Genomic DNA, 17,520 nt, shown 5'->3' on the forward strand with positions numbered 1-17,520 from the left:
TTCGGAGCTCTCTCAGCCCCACCCACCTCAGGGTGTTTGTTTTGGGAGGGGGGAAGGGAAAGGAGATTGTCAGCCCCTTTGAGTCTCCTTACAGGAGAAAAGGGGAGGTATACATTCAAACTCCTTCTTCATCTTCTTCTTCGTGAACCAGGGAGCATTCCGGGCTCTGCAGGGGGGAACAAGCACTCAGGTGTCATTGTGCCCACAGTCTTCCTTGTGGTTGATGGTGGAGCCAAGATAGACCACAGGAACCGTCCAGTATTGTTGACATACGCAAGTCTTCTGAAAGACTGGGATCTTCTTGTTTGGCCTGTGGTTTCTTTCTTACCCTTACAATAAATTGCAGCATGTTTTTCAGTTAACCATACCTGTTAGAGAGGGTGATATTACCTTTTGAAAAAAAAATCCCAGTGCTGTGGCACAGCTTTTCCTGTGAAAATCTGAGAGCAGGGCTTCTCCCAAAACAGCTGTGTGAGCAGTAGGGCCCAGCCTGACCATGTTGTGTCATGCCTTGTATATTTCTCCTTCCTTTCACTGTACTGGCTGCATTTTCCAGACCACTGCTTCTAACACGTACATTAATGCTAGTGTCTTTTACCTCTTCAAGTTGTAGCTAAGCACCATGTCTGGCTAGTGAAAAGAAACTGTCTCATCAGGAACACGGTTGTCTCTTTATTCTTCAGAACGGCTTTGCAAGAAGCTGAGCATGAGGAACCAGCAGTCCAATTAGATTGTGGTCAGGAGCTTTGGTAGTTAAGCGATTCTCTCCAGCTGTTTCTCTTTCTGTGGCTCTTGCTGTGGTTCGACCAAGACATGGTGCCTCCTTTCCCACAAAGGAGAAGCATTCCAAGAATATGGTCGTGCTCTCTGTCATAATGATGAGTGATTTCTCTTGTTAATGTTAATAATAAAATAATAGCCTACACTTAGGAATTTTTTTTAATGGTTGAAGGCCTTCACGGCCAGAACTAACTGGCTATTGTGGGTTTTCTGCTCCGTGATCACGGCCACACAGCCCAGAAAACCCACAACAGCCCACTTTTTCTGTCATTTTTATAAGAGCAGCAAAGAGAAAAATATGGTAAACTCAGATTCTCAGTTAATACAGTTACTTATCTCTCCATCGGTTTCTCGTAGGGTTGCCAAACATCAGCAGAACATAGAGATTTCCCAGAAGTACAAAGATCAGTCCCTGTGTAGAAAATGGCTGCTGTTAGGGTCTGCTACTCCGGTCATCAAACGAGACTCAAGAAGGTTTCAAGAGCTTTATTGGAACCGTGTCAGCCCAAGGCTCAGATAGCCGAAACTGAAGTTTGGCTCTCTGGCCTCTGGTATATACCTGTAAGTTACAGTTTGATTCAACCCATAATCCGCCCCCACCTTCGCATTCCCATAATATCAGCATTATAAAGGATGGTGGGAACAGAGGCATTTGTATTGTCGAAGGCTTTCACGGCCGGAATCACTGGGGTGCTGTGTGGTTTCCGGGCTGTATGGCCTTGCTATCTTCATTGTTACTTCCAGGCTACAGACTTCTTTGTGACTCACATACCAGGCTACTCTATTCAGAGGGCCTTACCTTTTGACCTCACAGTATATATACTCCACTTGCTTTCCATTCCTACTATCAGATCCTCTGAAAATGCCAGCCACAGATGCAGGCGAAACGTCAGGAGAGAATGCTGCTACAACACGGCCATACAGCCCAGAAACCACACAGCACCCCAACAGAGGCATTGTTTACGGGCAGGTGGTTCACTCCTTTGGAGGAAGGCAGATAGTTAAGCTCTATTGACTACTAGTTACATGCGAGAGCGGGGAGGCCTCCTTTGCCCTGGGTGATGATAACGGCTGGGCCATCTGTGGCCTTGGTGCGGACGTGCAAGCTGCCAGGCCGAGAATGGCGCAGGCCTGACAGCTGCTTTGAAAGATCTATCTGTGGCATCACACCCTACTGACTCCCTCTGCCCCAACCACTGTCTACCCAACCTCTACTCCTAAATGTCCAGGAACTCCTCAACCCAGAGTTTGCAGCCCTAATCTTTGTGCCCATGTGATACCCTAATCACGTGGTGGTGAACCTTTGGCACTCCAGATGTTATGGACTGCAATTCCCATCAGCCCCTGCCAGCATGGTGCTGGCAGGGGCTGATGGGAATTGTAGTCCATAACATCTGGAGTGCGAAAGGTTTGTCACCACTCCCCTAATCCCACGGGCACTATGGGTAATGCCTGGTGTCTAGAATGTGTGCAGAACGCTTTTTCTCTGTCCTCTTCCAAAATATTAGACTTTAGGGACATCTAATGAAACTAATGGAGAGTTACAAACTTACAACAACTTTTATTTGGCATTTAAAAATAGGTTCTAGAGCGTTGCCAGACATTTTTGAAATACAAATCAAGAGTACATTCAAAATGCAGACAGGAAGACTGTATATAGCAGTATACTTTACTTAGAAAGTTCTGTCACTTGTAAAAGAAATTTTGCTACTTTTTACAAGAGCATGACATCTGTGTTGTTTAACAGAAGCTCCACAACAGAACAGTCAGAGTCACTTTCAGATTTGTCTAGGGCCAGCCTGGGAGAGAAATTCCTAATGCCCACATATCTCGGACAGTCAAGAATAATGTGAGCAAGAGTCTCCACTTGATTTTTACAGTGTGGACAAACCCGATCCTGGAGAGGGATGGATAAGTAATGACCCTTTGTAATGGCCGATGGGAAGGTATTGCATCTGGCCCTTGAGATAATCCATCTCTGTTGGGGTTCAGGTAATAATTCAAGATATTTGGCTATGTGCCCCTGTTCCGGTATTATTCCGACAGAGAAGGGTGAGCATGATTTATTTAATGGAGAGTTTATCTAATGGAGAGTTGATACAGAATAGCTGGAAAAAAGTACTTCATAACAAATAAACTAAGATGTAGCAATGGCCACTAAGCTTAGTAGCGGCCACTAAGCATAGATTATTTTAATGAGGGAACTGAGACAAATCTAAAGGCCTGGCAGTGGCTGTCATAATGGTAAAAGGGGCATCCATGTTTGGAGGCAGTTAACTTTCTCAGTCCCAATGCTAGAGGGGCGCAAAGGGGTGAGCCTTGCTCTCCAGTGCCTGCTTGTAGGGCTCATAAGGATGCAGAAACTGTTGAGACCGGATACTGGGCAGGATGGACCACATGTCTGATGCAGGGTTGCCCTTCTGTTCTTAGGAGCAATTCGCAAGGTTTCTGCAGCCCTGCTCTTCTTTTGCCCTCAGAGAACTGAAAATCACGTCCTAAGTGAAATCTTGCCCTGAATTGCATTGAACTGCCGAGAAGCAAGTAAATTCACGGTTGTCATGGAGGCAGGAGTGGCTTCTTTGAAGTTTGCAGCAGATTTTTCCAAGTGGAGTGTTGTGATCTTGAAACAGATCTTTAAAATGGAGTTGAGATTAATCTTTTTCGTGCATTGTTGATGGGAAATCTAATAAATGAATCTTGGAGGGTGACCTGATTACCTCACTTTCCCCTCCTTACACTGCCTGCCTGCCTGCCACCCCCACCCCGTTTCTTCCAGAGAGTGGTGCTTTCAGCCAGCAGCTGCCTTAAGAACACACAAGGAGTCCTGCTCTGTCTTTGAAGTGTGCTCAGATCTCAAGCTGTAGTTCAAAGGTCGCTTTGTCTGTTTGCACAAAGCTGGTTCATCTGTGAAATGGGGTTTTCAAGGCCCCTGCCGTCCAGTGCACCAAGCCAGTCAGTGCGTGGACTCGTCTGTGCCCGGTAGACTGAAGAAACAGGGTTGTTGTGTGCGAACTCTTGACTGGAATCTGTGGCTGGCTCAGCACAAGTCCTTTGCCACGGACTGAAGCAAAGCAGCCTCCAAATGAATACGGACCGTGGCTCGGCAACAGCTGGTCAAAATGTTCACTCAGATTCACTCAGCGTTTCTGGGACTTGTTTTCCTGTTTAGAATAATGAAACAAATGCATTTCATGATGACAGATTATATTGTGTTTGTGAGTGGTTTGTTGGAAATGTTGCACTGGGAGGCATGAACATTTATTTTTGTGTGGTCTGTAGCCTCATTGCAACTGCAGAGGTCTGTGGCCTCATTGCAGCTGAAGTGAAGTACTAAGAAAACACACGGTGCTCTTTTGCACAGGGGGAAATCTGCCTTAACATCGTCAAGGCATCTGGAAGGAGGGAAGGAAAAGCCTCTACTTAGAAATCTCTGTGAAATGATTTCAAAATGAAATGGTTTCTGTTTGCAAAACACACCTGCTATCAACAATCCTGCTTTAACAAATTTAACTTATTTTCACTCTGCAACTTGAAGCACCAATCTAGAATAAAAATCAGGAAGCTTTGTTATGAACAAATATAATAGGTAACCAAGGTGGGCACTGAAGAATCGCTAACTGGAGAGAACCAATGAAAAGAAATGCATCCCGGCTAGAAACCTTCTACACTGAATGTATTTTTTTTTCTGATTGGTGCTACCTCGTTATGTCAGATTATCTCCCAAGTTCCCTTTCTGTCCATGTAGAAGAGATTGAGTGGGGTGCCCAGTTTTGCACCAGCTGCACCTTTATCCTTGGTGCACAACAAGATTGGTTGGGGGGGGGAGCCAATTGTGCTAAGTCAGGAATAAAGTTCCAGTAGAAGTTGGCAAAGCCCAAGAAAGATTGCAGCTGTTTGCGGGTTTGGGGTTCCTGCCTTTGCAGGACATCTTGCACCTTTCGCAGACTGCGCAGCTTCTCCAAGATCAGCGCCCAATGAGGAACCAGGTGCTGCCTGGCTCAGAGGAAAGTAACCATTACTCTAAACAGCGAGCAAAGCCCAAGGCAAAGCAAAGCAAACATCAGGCGTTACATTCTCCCTGCCTCCCCTGGACACAGTGACGTATCGACAGAAAGCAGAGCCTGGGGCAAGAACTAAGTTTTCTGCCCCCCATGAGCAGCCGCCATCCCCCACCTTCTCACATTCCCCCTTTTATCCTCCCCATCCTCCCTCTGTGCGCATGCCACCCCCTCCAGCCAATTAGTGCCCTGCACCCTTCTTATTCTGTGGGCCCAGCCCAACTCCATGCCGACCCGCTTCTACGGCCACACCCAAAGCCTCCCTGTCAGGTGTGGGGCTGTCCTCGAGCCTGCTGGCTCACCTGGGGCTGCCGGGCTCTTGCAGCTCATGCCTGAGCCTCCCACCAAGGGGCTGCTTGCCGCTAAGCTGACTGCCGCAGCTGCAGGCCTCCTGCCCTCCCGGTCTCGCTTGCTGCTTCCACTCCTGGCTCACCCTCTGGCTTGGGGTAGGTTGTTGGGTAGCTGGTGCCGGGCGGCTGGGCGAGTCCAAGGTGGGGGTTAACTCTGGACTCCAACTTGGTGGGGAAGGAGAAGGGGTATGGGGGCGATTTCCTGCCCCCCCATGTGACTAAATGGCCGCCACCAGGGGACATTTGACCCCATATGTCCCTCTGTGCGGTACACCCCTGCCTGGACATGATTGTCTGGCAAGGCCCCAGGCGGAGTCTTGGCACAGTTTCGCTTAGCTTCTGAGATTTGACGAGACCAGGCTATACCAGACTACCTTCCCTCCTGAGAAAGGCAGTAACAGTAGCAAACATTTAATTTTCACCTCTGAGGACATGTTTGTCCACAGTGGGCCGTATTTTTGCTCCAGGATCAGACACTTTCTCTGCTTGAACAGTTAGATTTGAGTCCAGAAGCCTCTTCAGGACGTTTCCAGGAGGAACCTGGTGCTTGTCAAACCTCCGTTGGTCAGATGACCCTCAAAAGTGCCCTAAGGGCTACTGGGCTCCACTCTCCCTGCTCTACTGCAGGCCCTTCAAAACTGTTTTCAGTCAATGTATTGTCGAAGGCTTTCATGGCCGGAATCAGTTGGGTGCTGTGTGGTTTCCGGGCTGTATGGCCGTGTTCTAGCAGCATTCTCTCCTGACGTTTCGCCTGCATCTGTGGCTGGCATCTTCAGAGGAGATCCTCTGAAGATGCCAGCCACAAATGTGCTCAGGCATGCTTCTTCGTACACTCCTTACAGCCCGGAAGCCTAACACCTGCCTGATTTTCAGTCAGTTATTTATCTTGAGATAAGGATGAGGAGCATGAAATTCCAGTCTCCTATATGTAGTTTGTAAGTGATTGCTTGGCGATTGTGGAGTTAAAAGGGGGGGGCACACTATTTCCCCGCTATTTCAGTAGCCATATTCCCCCTGTAATAGGCATATAGACTTTTCTCCTTTGAAGATGTTTTTTCCCCTTATATTTGGGTCCACAGTTTGAGGATTTGGCTGGATAATGAGGAGAGATGCATCCTCAAAGGATTCAGCATATTCACAGAAGTTTGATTCACATGAAAGACTTGGCAGGTTGCTGAGAATGCCAATTAGTTGGTGTGCCTGACTGGAGGCAGGGGCGGAGGGGAGGGGAGGGGAGGCGGGGAGGGCGAGGGACAAAGGCCGGGTTGCAGGTCTACTCCAGGCAGGGATCAGTGCTCTCTGGCTAAGACTGCGGCCGAACTTCCTTGGTTAAATGCTCAGAGCTCAGTTTGAGATTTTCAAAGATTTAATCTCTGGTATTATTCTGATGTGCGATTTTGCAACCAGGAATTAGCACTATGTGTGTCCAGAATTATTTCTCATGAATCTGTTTTGTTTTATCTATGACAGGGGTCTGCAACCTGCGGCTCTCCAGATGTTCATGAACTACAATTCCCATCAGCCCCTGCCAGCATGGCCAACTGGGGCTGATGGGAATTGTAGTTCATGAACATCTGGAGAGCCGCAGGTTGCAGACCCCTGATCTATGAGAAGCAGTAAATTGCAGTGGTTATGCAGAGAACTCGCATTCTGAAGGAGCACACTGGAAATACTCTTGCTGCCATGCACTGGAAGCATCAAAACAACTCACCCTTCTAAATTGGATGGCGTCGTATCTTTTGAGAGTGGCTGTTCCTTTCAACAGCTTCTCATTTGGGTGACAACATCCAGTTCTTCCAAAGAGTTTCACAATCCTGGCACACAGGTTCTGAGCACTGCTTGCAATGTTTCTTTTCCCTCTCGAGGGATGGCAGCATGCGCTTCTGGTAAACTGTACCATGGCAGCAATCACAGACAACACAAACCGAGTTTATGCGGACTGAACACATGCAGATTTATGTTCCAGACTGAAATTAGTTCTGCTTGAAGTCCATGCCTGTCAGCTCTAGCAGAATGTGACTGAAGGTACCTTTTGTTTTCCAAGGCAGTCTATTGCTGCTCTTCCTCTCTACTCTGTTGGCTAGATTTGCAAAATGTGGGGCCGCACTTCAAGCCATTCATTTTGTGCTGGTGATTTGACTCCCACTTTAATTCATTCTTTATTTTTGCCTCGCTGGGGGCTCTGTATACAAGGGGCGTCCTCCTTTCATGACACTCAGGACTCCACTCAGTTGGAACACAGCTGTGCTGGTGGGGGGCGGGGGTGGGCACTTCTCGGAGATGTTCCTGTGATGCCTGGAAGATTATTTTGGCATCAACTTTTTTGAGTCAGGCTGCACTGCTCAAAAATCTGACCCAGTGCCTAGAAAGGCTTGCCCCAATAATTGTGCTGGTCTTTAAGGGGCCAGAATGCTGTCTATGGTTTTGGTTGTTACAGACTAGCTGGACTGTTCCCTGGACTGTTCAATAACAAGACTCCATATTCAGATGATTTTTTAAAAATTATGACCCAGCACCAGGAAAAAGCATTTAGACTTCTATTGCCAGAACACCTTCCATTATACTCCACATCATATCTGATGTCACACATGACACCACCCCTGGACACCAGTTCCCAAGAGGGGGTTCGCCCACTCCCAGTCCCACAGTCCACAGACAGTGCAGCCTTCACCTAGATCAGCCATTCTCAACCAGGGTTCCCTGGTACCCTGGGGTGCCGTGAGCATGTCCCAGGGGTACCGTGGCAACACTACCACCACCCCCCTCATTTTTGTGGTGTCTCCCACCGGCGCCAGCAAGGACATGGAGCTGGCCCATGGGGCAGGGCCTGCCACAAGGTCAGCAGCCACCACCACCCCCAGTGCTACCCTTCACCCTGAGAGGGGAAGGTGGGGGTGTGGCAAGCAGGAGCAATGGGAGGGGAAGGTGGAGGGTGGCGGCAGGGGTACCATGAGATATGAAGAGTGAGGTCAAGGGTACCCTGACCTCGAAAAGTTTGGGAAACACTGACCTAGATCAAAACAACCCACAGTCCCCAATGTTGTGGAGAACAACAAGTAGGTGTTTAATAAGCAGATTTGGCTTTGCCTGGGAAACAAAAGTGAAGTAAAAGCAGGCAGGGGGAAGGAGGGAAAGAGGATCCCACATTCCACCCAGGACACATGTCAGGATCGAACCAGAACTGGCAGGATCGAACCAGATTATGACTCTACCATGGCTACGTTCTTTGAATTTCTGAAGTGAAAGAAATTGTACATTCATGTACTTGGAAGGTAACTAGTTTCCACTATGAGCAGCAGTGGCATAGTGGTTAAGAGCAGGTGTACTCTAATCTGGAGGAACCGGGTTTGATTCCCTGCTCTATTGCTTGAGCTGTGGAGGGTTTAGTGGGGAATTCAGATTAGCCTGTGCACTCCCACACATGCCAGCTGGGTGACCTTGGGCTAGTCACAGTTCTTCTGAGCTCTCTCAGCCCCACCTACCTCACAGGGTGGTGGTTGTGAGGGGGGAAGGGAAAGGAGATTGTCAGCCCCTTTGAGTCTCCTAACAGGAGAGAAAGGGGGATATAAATCCAACTCTTCTTCTTCTTATGCAAGACCAGATTTGTGGCTTCCAATGGAAATCGGAGCCTTGTTCAGGTGCATGAAAAAGAACCTCTCCGAATGGTCATGTTCTGTGTTGGAGGGCTGGGAACGTTGTAAGGACAGACCAGACCCTCTTCCATATTCACCTTTGATGAATGCCTGAGTCCCTGGATTTGGCTGAGCACCAGATAGTTCTCACTATGATGATTGCGTCAATGGAGACACTGGCGCAGAACTTCAAAAATCTCTGCACAGATGAGCAATATTAGGATGACAAAGAAGATAACAATGATGATGAAGATTCACTATATCTAGTGCCTTTGTTAAGTTGAATATTTTTGAAACCTCCTTTCAATGTGTTGCCATCAAATAAAATACATTCAGTGTTTCGGATCTTTCTAGATCAGGGGTGGGAACCTGCGGCTCTCCAGATGTTCAGAAACTACAATTCCCATCAGCCCCTGTCAGCATGGCCAATTGGCCATGCTGGCGAAGCTGATGAAATTATGGACCTGGTATCTGGAGAAGCCTGAGTTCTACTAGGCCTCTTCTAGATGCACAGTGGTGTGTTGTGTCTCCCAAGCCTGATCCCTAGAAATCTTTTGTTGTCTTCTCAACTACAATTTTGATTTATGCCATTATTTGCAAGGAGCGTGTAACAGATCCATATCTTCCTTAGGAATGCCACCCGTAACCATTAAAAAAAGGTCTTTGATTCTCTATTAATGGAATTTCCTGTAGTGTCAGTAGCCAACTGAAAGGCTCAAGAATAGCAAAGAAATTATACAGGCCCTGCAGTATTCAGTGGGACAGGCCATTCCAAAGTCAACACAGCCACAATTTGCATTGAGGCCTAAACCCTGCCACATGTTTTAACTCCTCTCCCCTTCTTTCTTTCAGATGATGCCGGCACCGGAAGGGAGAGTTTAGTACCTGAAGGCCCCAACTCTGATGCTGAGGATCATTCTGGAAAGCTGTGGGGTGAGCAAAGTTTTACACACTGGAGGCCTTTCTTCTCTCTGATTTTTCTAACAGTATTTGAAAAAATATTTAAAATAATCCCAAACGAAATCTTCTTCAAACTAAGTCTTCTAGTCCTTGGAGTTTCTTTGCACTCTGCGCTCTCCACCTGCGCTTTCCTCATGAACCATGTTCTGAGTTGTGATAGATGGGTCGTTCCTGAGGCTGGGCATTTCAAAGGAGGGAGCACTTGTTTGAATGCCTGCGGAGCAGCCAACCCCGCTTCAGGCTTCCCCCTGAACTGACCCAAAACAACTAATTTCAGGTTTAATTTTGACTTGGGTGTGGCTAAATGCAGACCTAGTTATTTCTGTTGTTGTTTGGTTTAATAAAGGGAAAACCCAGCAGTATTCCAAAACCAGCATAGTCCTCTTCTTTGTCTAATTACATTTAAAGAGCCAGCATGGCAGAGCGGTTAAGAACAGCAGACAAGTCTGGAGAACTGAATTTGATGACAGGTCTGTCATGAGCCATTATTGTTTACACTCAGAGTGAGGCATAGAGGCCTGGGAACAGGGAAGCCACCTGATTGGCTGGGGCAGTTCTGCACTCTGATTGGGTGAAGTGTATTAATGTCACCAGGAAGTAGTAGGATGTCTCTTAATGTAAAACTATCTGAGATACTTTTAGTCTTTAGCGTTCCTGCTGTTAAGAGCTGTCTGCCTTAACTGTGTTTAAAATCATAACAACTCTGAGGGGAGTAGTTGAGTCCAAGTGTGTGATTTCTGCTGACAACAGCCTGCAAGCTGTGGTAAAAGCAAACATACACAAACTGAAAGGACTGATGAAGGGGCTTATTAAGGGGCCAAGCTGAAGGGCCATATAAATCAGTGAGGAATATTCCAGAGTGGGAAGGATTCCTAAATATCAGTTGGTCTGGGGTTCTGCTTTGGTTTAGCTCAGTAGTTTGTTTAATGTTTTGTTGAGGGTTTTCTAACAGCAAAGGCTGCGTGAGGTACTGAGTAAATGTTCATAACCTGTTAGAACCCTGTGTAAGTGAACAACATAACTGTACCATCTGTGAAACATCTGAAAATATATAACATTGAACCTGAACTGAAACGTAATAATCTCATTATGTGCTGTGCCAAAAACTCTAAATATCTGTGCCAAATTCTGTGTACATGTATTTCTACTTTATCCATTCCTTTCTCCAAGTTATTCATCTCCCATTCCCACCTCTTCTCTTGTTAAATAAATCTTTTAATCTGGTCCAGCCCCCCCCCCCCCAACGCTTGGGAAGAAGTCATGGAGAGGGGGGAGGGACCCATCATCTGGTCGTCTCCACCCCCTGGGGGAGGGAGGGGGAAAGTTTTACATCTCTGCCTCAATCTTATTATTTTAGTGTACCTTATAAAGCTTTCTCCAAGTTATTCATCTCCCATACCCATCTTTTCTATTGTTAAATAAATCTTTTAATCTGGTCAAGGCCCCCCACCCTGGGGGGATGGGGTTGGGAGGGGGGAGGAGCCCATCATCTGATCGTGGCCCTCCCACCCTGGGGGGAGGAGAAGGTAGGGAGGGAGGGGGAAGTTTTACATCTCTGCCTCAGTCTTATTATTTTGGTGTACCTTATAAAAGGGGTTTGCTAAGGATTTTTTTAAAAAAATAATGGGCTTTCTTCACCTTCTGGGAGTATAAGAGGGCTGAGGGAAAGTGCTTCTTATCACCACATGCTACCATATTAGAAGCAGCTCAGTCCTTCAGAGGAAAAAGGCAGGAAAATGTGACAAGCCTGATCAGTGAGCGGTTTCCCTGCTTTGGTGTTTTTGGAAGGTGCATGGGTCCGTCACATCCAGTCTTCTATATAAAGTCTTCTGGGTGGGTGACCTTGAATTCCTTCAGCCTACGCAGAGGCAGGCAGTGGCAAACCACACTCAAATGCCTCTCTCCTTGAAAACCCTACAGGGTCACCACAAATCAGCTGTAACTTGATGGTGTTCACACAGACACTGTTGCATTTAGTTCTTCAACTAACTCCTTTCTCTTGTGAAAACCTATACAGCCTACCTATCCTTTTGCTCTTTTGAAGCAAGATATTTGTCCTCATTGGATTTCCTCCTTTGCCCCCCCTCCCCTCTTTGGCTATCTTTTCACTGGTCCAAGTTATGGGATGTCTTCTCAACTGAGTAGTTTTATGCCGGGTTTGATTCCCAGCTCTGCCGCCTGAGCTGTGGAGGCTTATCTGGGGAATTCAGATTAGCCTGTACACTCCCACGCACGCCAGCTGGGTGACCTTGGGCTAGTCACAGCTTCTTGGAGCTCTCTCAGCCCCCACCTACCTCACAGGGTGTGAGGGGGGAAGGGCAAGGAGATTGTAAGCCCCTTTGAGTCTCCTGCAGGAGAGAAAGGGGGGATATAAATCCAAACTACTCCTCCTCCTCCTCCTCCTCCTCTTCTTCTTCTTCTTCTTCTTCTTCTTCTTCTTCTTCTTCTTCTTCTTCTTCTTCTTCTTCTTCTTCTTCTTCTTCTTCTTCTTCTTCTTCTTCTTCTTCTTCTTCTTCTTCTTAGTTTGTACACTTGATTGCAAATAACTGTCACCATTCCCTGTTTTCTACACCTGCATACTTGATTCGTTTGTCTCTGTAGTGGTTTTCTCTCCACTTGGATGAGAACTGAATTGTTCCCAAAAGGCAGGTAAGTAGAACTTCTGCAATACAGCATGATTTTAAAAGCCCATCTGCCAAGATTAAAGGGATTCTTGCGTGACCGTAGCTTCAGCGGGGCCAAGTGAACCAGCAGGTAGTTCGAGCAGTCTTCACTAATAAGCAGTAGGAAGGCCCACAGGGAAAATGAGTGCCGTGTCTTCGGGGCAGAGGGTGGCCTGTTCCCAAGGGCTTGGGCTTCCAAAATATAACAAAAGCCACCAGTGGGTTTTGATCCAGCGTCAGTGGGCGCAGGCTCCCTCTGCTGTCATACATTTTCCCAAGCCTTGACACATGGCCAACTTTATATTATATAAATATGGTGTCTGTGTTTGCAAAGCAAACTGTGTGGATGTGTAATGGAACACTTGAGCAAAGAGCTGGGAATACAGAGGGGCTTTGTCCGAAAGTCCCGGGCTCCGTCAGTGGAATGAGCTGAGTTTCGACAGATGAGCTTCAGCCATGGAAGTGAGCATTTGCCAAAGGGAGAATCCCCAGCCTGCACGTGCTTCTCTCTCTCTCGCACCTTCTTCTCTCTCTTTCTCCTTCCACCTTGGTTCATGTGTCTCTATGATCCCAGTCCAGGAGTTTTCTCTGCACTGTCACAGACCCACATTTTCCCCGCTCTGAGGGAGGCATTTCACAACTGTTTAAGTGGGGGTCTGGTTTCAGTTCATCACAGAGAGGACTGAAGGCCAGCTTTGGAAATCACTTAACCTGCTGAAAAGAGAGAGCATAGCAGGAAGGTATGAAGTGTTTCTTTGCCTTCTGATGCTCGTGTCTCAGATGGAAGGATACCCGACTGCACTTTGTGGCTGGCAGGCATCGGAGAAGGGGAATGAGGGGCAGGAAGAGGCAAAGAATCTGAGCATGAAAAGAGAGAGAGCAGCCAAAAAAAACAGTAAAGGTCAACTACTCTTGGCCGACACTTTCCCTCATGTTTCTCTTTCTCTGGGTGAAGATGGCCTGGGGGTTGTTTCATTACATTCACTTATCAGCCTGGAGAGGCTGAGAAATTGTATGAGCTTTCCTTTTTCCTGCCATGCCTACTCAAGGGTTTAGACCGGGCCTCAGTAGCCCAGGTCCAGCATTGTCCCCCTGGTCCTGGCTTCCTTCCGGCATCAGTTCCTGGAGGAGGAGGGGCCTGGAAGGCAGCAGGGGAGGGGGGTGCGCCTCCCTTTCTCAGGGTTGTGTTGCAGGTGTAGAAAGTCCCGCCTCCTGCTGTCATGAAAAATTGGGTCCTCAGACTTAATTACTATGCACTGAATGAGTGCAGCCATATTTAAAAAACATTTCATGTTTCAAAGAAAAAACTGTCCTTATTTGAAGTAATCCCTCAAATTTCCCAGTTTTTCCATTGGAAGGTTTGGGTTTCTTTGGGAAAAAAATAGGGGAAATATTTTTTTTCAAATTGTTCCTTTTTTCCTGAGGTTTCTCCTCCCTGCACCTTGCATGTCCAACAGTCTTCAGAAGTCCCAGTTTTTGCATGTTCAGGGGGGTGGAAACCCCAGTCCCAGTTGGGCAGCCATTGAGGTTAAGGATGAACAACTGCAAAGGTTCAAGACCTGCGTGTGATCCTCACCCATCTGCCTCATTAGCAGCAGTGGCGTAGTGGCTAAGAGCAGTGGCTAAGAGCAGGTGAACTCTGATCTGGAGGAACCGGGTTCGATTCCCAGCTCTGCCACTTGAGTTGTGGAGACTTATCTGGGGAATTCAGATTAGCCTGTACACTCCCACACATTCCAGCTGGGTGACCTTGGGCTAGTCACAGCTTCTCGGAGCTCTCTCAGCCCCACCCACCTCACAGGGTGTTTGTTGTGAGGGGGGAAGGGCAAGGAGATTGTAAGCCCCTTTGAGTCTCCTGCAGGAGAGAAAGGGGGGATATAAATCCAAACTCCTCCTCCTCCTCCTCCTCCTCCTCCTTCTTCTTCTTCTTCTTCTTCTTCTTCTTCTTCTTCTTCTTCTTCATTATTAGCCTGGCAGTGCTTGGCAGGAACGTCACAGAAACTATTAAAGGCCATGTCTGCGGTGGCTGGTGTGTGGACCCTGTGGAAATCCGTGTTCAAATTCCTGCTCGGTGATGAAGCTCCTTGGCTGGTGCTGACCAGGCCATCTCTCTGCACAGGGGCTGTGGAGGTGGGGTATCTTGCAGGAGTCACTCCTGGCCTCTGGAACCCACTGGATTTGGACCAAGATCATGGAACCTGCCCTGCCTATTTCATGACTTGCTGGGCAGCAATTGTAGTTCCTCTGATTTGGGCCTGTTCTGTGGTCTTATATACGTCCAGTCACCCGGGACCAGGGGAGTGGACAAACATTCTTCCTATCAGAAGTTGCAGATTGAAGAGAAGCAAGCTTGAAGGTTGACAAATGGTACCGAAGGCTGAAAAGTAGTCTGAATTAAAGGCAGCCATCTCATCTCATCCCACCCCCACCCCCACCCCACACATACACAGTCCAGTCTTCAGCCAACTATGAACCCTTTCTTGTCCATCTATTTGATGTCGCCAGGATTTTTGCTTTCCACACCCAGTGGGTTTCTCGGTATTCACACATCTAATCAGGGTGCAAGCCAAGTTGCTGTTGTTTGAAGGGCTGATGGTTTGCAACAAGGCTCCGTGGAGAGTGCTTGTTTTCCCTGCATGGGATGCCTCTCTTTCAAGGGGAGGATCTGGGGAATACCGAGACATTTACACAGCAGTCCCTCCAGAGTGAGCTCGGATATCACACTTGTCACTCCAGCTGTCTCTGCTGGGTCGTTGGATGCCGAGTCACTCCCATTCATTAGGTTACACATGAAAGCCCTTGAGCAGAGAGCAAAGCATTTCTGCGCTGCAGAAGAAAGGGACAGAAATCAAATCTCTTGCTGTTGCTGAGGCCCAGAATGTGTGTGTGGGGGGGGGGGAAGGGGGGTCGAGAGAGCGAGAACGGGCACTGGCTGCTCAGGCTAAAGACATTCTAAAAGAACCAGGTCCACGAGGGAAGATGATTTCCCCATCAAATGTATTTGAAATATGAGGCCAGGGTGTGAGAATAGACTGAGATGCCGCGAGGAGGGAATGGGATAAGCCAAGGAGGAATCTGCTCCCATCGTGGCAGCGACCTGGATCCTTTTCCACTTCCTTGTCTTTCGTGGGGAAGGAGCAGCAGCAGCCGGCAGCTGTGTGTTGTTTCCCAGAAGGATTTGGCAAGCAAGCAGGCTGGGAACATGGGAGGGAAGTACAGGCCCCATTGAGGAACAAAATCCTGCCATCAAGGGCATTTGCCCACCCTCTTGTTAATTAATGCACACATTAATGGAAAGTGGTGAATCCAAAGTACAGCATTTAAATCTGGATGGCTCTTTCAGAAAGGAGGCCTGTCATTCAAGGCAGCCCCGTGGCTGATGCCATTCTGCAGGTGAGGACCTGACTCCACGTAGAAAGGCAGGAAACTTTTCCGGACACCCTGTCCCCTTTGGTCATGAGATACGCACAGAGGGTCGGGATAGTGTGAAAAAAATGAGGACTTATTTCCAAGGCTGATACAGGAGTCACCGCTAAGAAAGTTATTTGCAAAACTTTACATGGTGAATGGATTACACTTCACTTAATGCAGACCTTGGGTGGAAATTTAGTGGGTGTGGAGCCCAGGTGTTCCTTCAGGTAGGTAGGACTTAAACAGGCACCTTCGACTGTACTGTGAAGCAAGGTTTCAGAAAACTTCACCAAAAAGCATTCCCCTTCACCTTGTTCAAAATACTGTTGTTGTTGTTTTTTCTGAATCAGACCATTCTTTTGATCTTCTTGGAGGTGACCATGAACAGAAATGCAGCCTGCTTTGCAGGTGCACCATTCTGCATTTTGCATGAGCAGCTCTTGTACCTTTGCACCTGGCAGCCTCCCTTCACCTTCCCCTTCTCCTCCTTTAACCTTCACAGCCATGTGTGACGAAGGGGAGACTGCCCCAATTACATCCCACCTGCCTCTTTAATGTGCTCAGCAGGCAGGCCAGGGTCAAGCACGCCATCAGCCAGGAGGTCAGACAACCTTTGACTCATCTGCCTTTCACTGTAAACCAACAAATAATCCCTCCCGAAAAAGGGGAGGGGCTCCCTGCCTTTAAACCAGGCCCAGCCACACCAGTGCAGTGCAGGACAAGTTCACTGGGCAGAGGCATCCATCCTCTGAGCCCCCTGCAAGTCCTTCATTGTCAGTGCACCCTTAAGCAGCCTGTTGGCACGCTTTCCCGCCCTTTCGGCAAGACAGGCGTAGGGCAGCGTAGCCATTCCCTCGGTTCTCCGTCCACCGCCTCACGAGAGCTTGCTCTTCGTGAAATTCCATTAATGAGACTTTCTGTGAAGGAACTGAGGGGAAAAAACTGTTGGTATTGTCGAATATGCCTTGTGTTCACCTATACCTTTTAAAGGAAGGTTATTTTCTCCAGGCTGTATGGCTCTTTTTTTTAATGAGCCAATTGTAAAGTGGATGTCTGCTCCTTATGTTTAATGTGTGACATTTGTGACATTTCTAGATGCCCCGTGGGTTATCAACCCACCCCCAGAGCCCAGCTTAACAGGGTGCTGTGCCCTTTCCAGTTCAGTCTGTCTGTCTGTCTGTCTGTCTGTCTTCATTCATTCATTCATTCATTCATTCATTCATTCATTCATTCATTCATTCATTCATTCATTCATTCATTCATTCTATTTGATAAACCACCCTACCCCCGAAGGGCTCAGGGCAGTGTACAACAACAAATAACAAGACAATAAAACAAATCGAATAGCCCCAATTAAAACAATACAAAACCTTAAAACTATTAAAACTATAGCAGCAGTAACCAACAAAAATGAATGATAATAAGAGGTGTCTGGGATCAAACCCCAGTGGACAAGCCCTGTGCGGGAGGGGGTCGGCAGATGGTCAGATATGTAGCCAGTGCGCGGGCAACAAAAGAGGGGCAGACTGGTCCACTCGCACTCAGGTGACAAGCCACATCTGCATGGCCTCCATCATCACCCAAGTTCTCTGTTCCGATACCAGCTTTGTCTGCCACAAAGGAGCCAGACTGCTCTTTCCTCAAAACTTTCATCCAAAAAAGCGAA

The 17,520-nt window shown here is 47.7% G+C and overlaps 1 protein-coding gene across 2 annotated transcripts in view; it reads left to right on the plus strand.

The window, feature by feature from the left end:
• The window catches only part of FGFRL1 (fibroblast growth factor receptor like 1), a 190,531-nt gene that overhangs the window by 149,267 nt on the left and 23,744 nt on the right, over nucleotides 1-17,520 (plus strand). For both annotated transcript variants that reach the window (XM_048494981.1, XM_048494982.1), the window contains exon 4: nucleotides 9,673-9,753. In XM_048494981.1, coding sequence (XP_048350938.1) covers nucleotides 9,673-9,753 — 81 coding nt within the window. The remainder of the gene's footprint in view (nucleotides 1-9,672; nucleotides 9,754-17,520) is intronic.

Source organism: Sphaerodactylus townsendi, linkage group LG04 (assembly GCF_021028975.2).
Source record: "Sphaerodactylus townsendi isolate TG3544 linkage group LG04, MPM_Stown_v2.3, whole genome shotgun sequence".
Classification (NCBI taxonomy): Eukaryota; Metazoa; Chordata; class Lepidosauria; order Squamata; family Sphaerodactylidae; genus Sphaerodactylus; species Sphaerodactylus townsendi.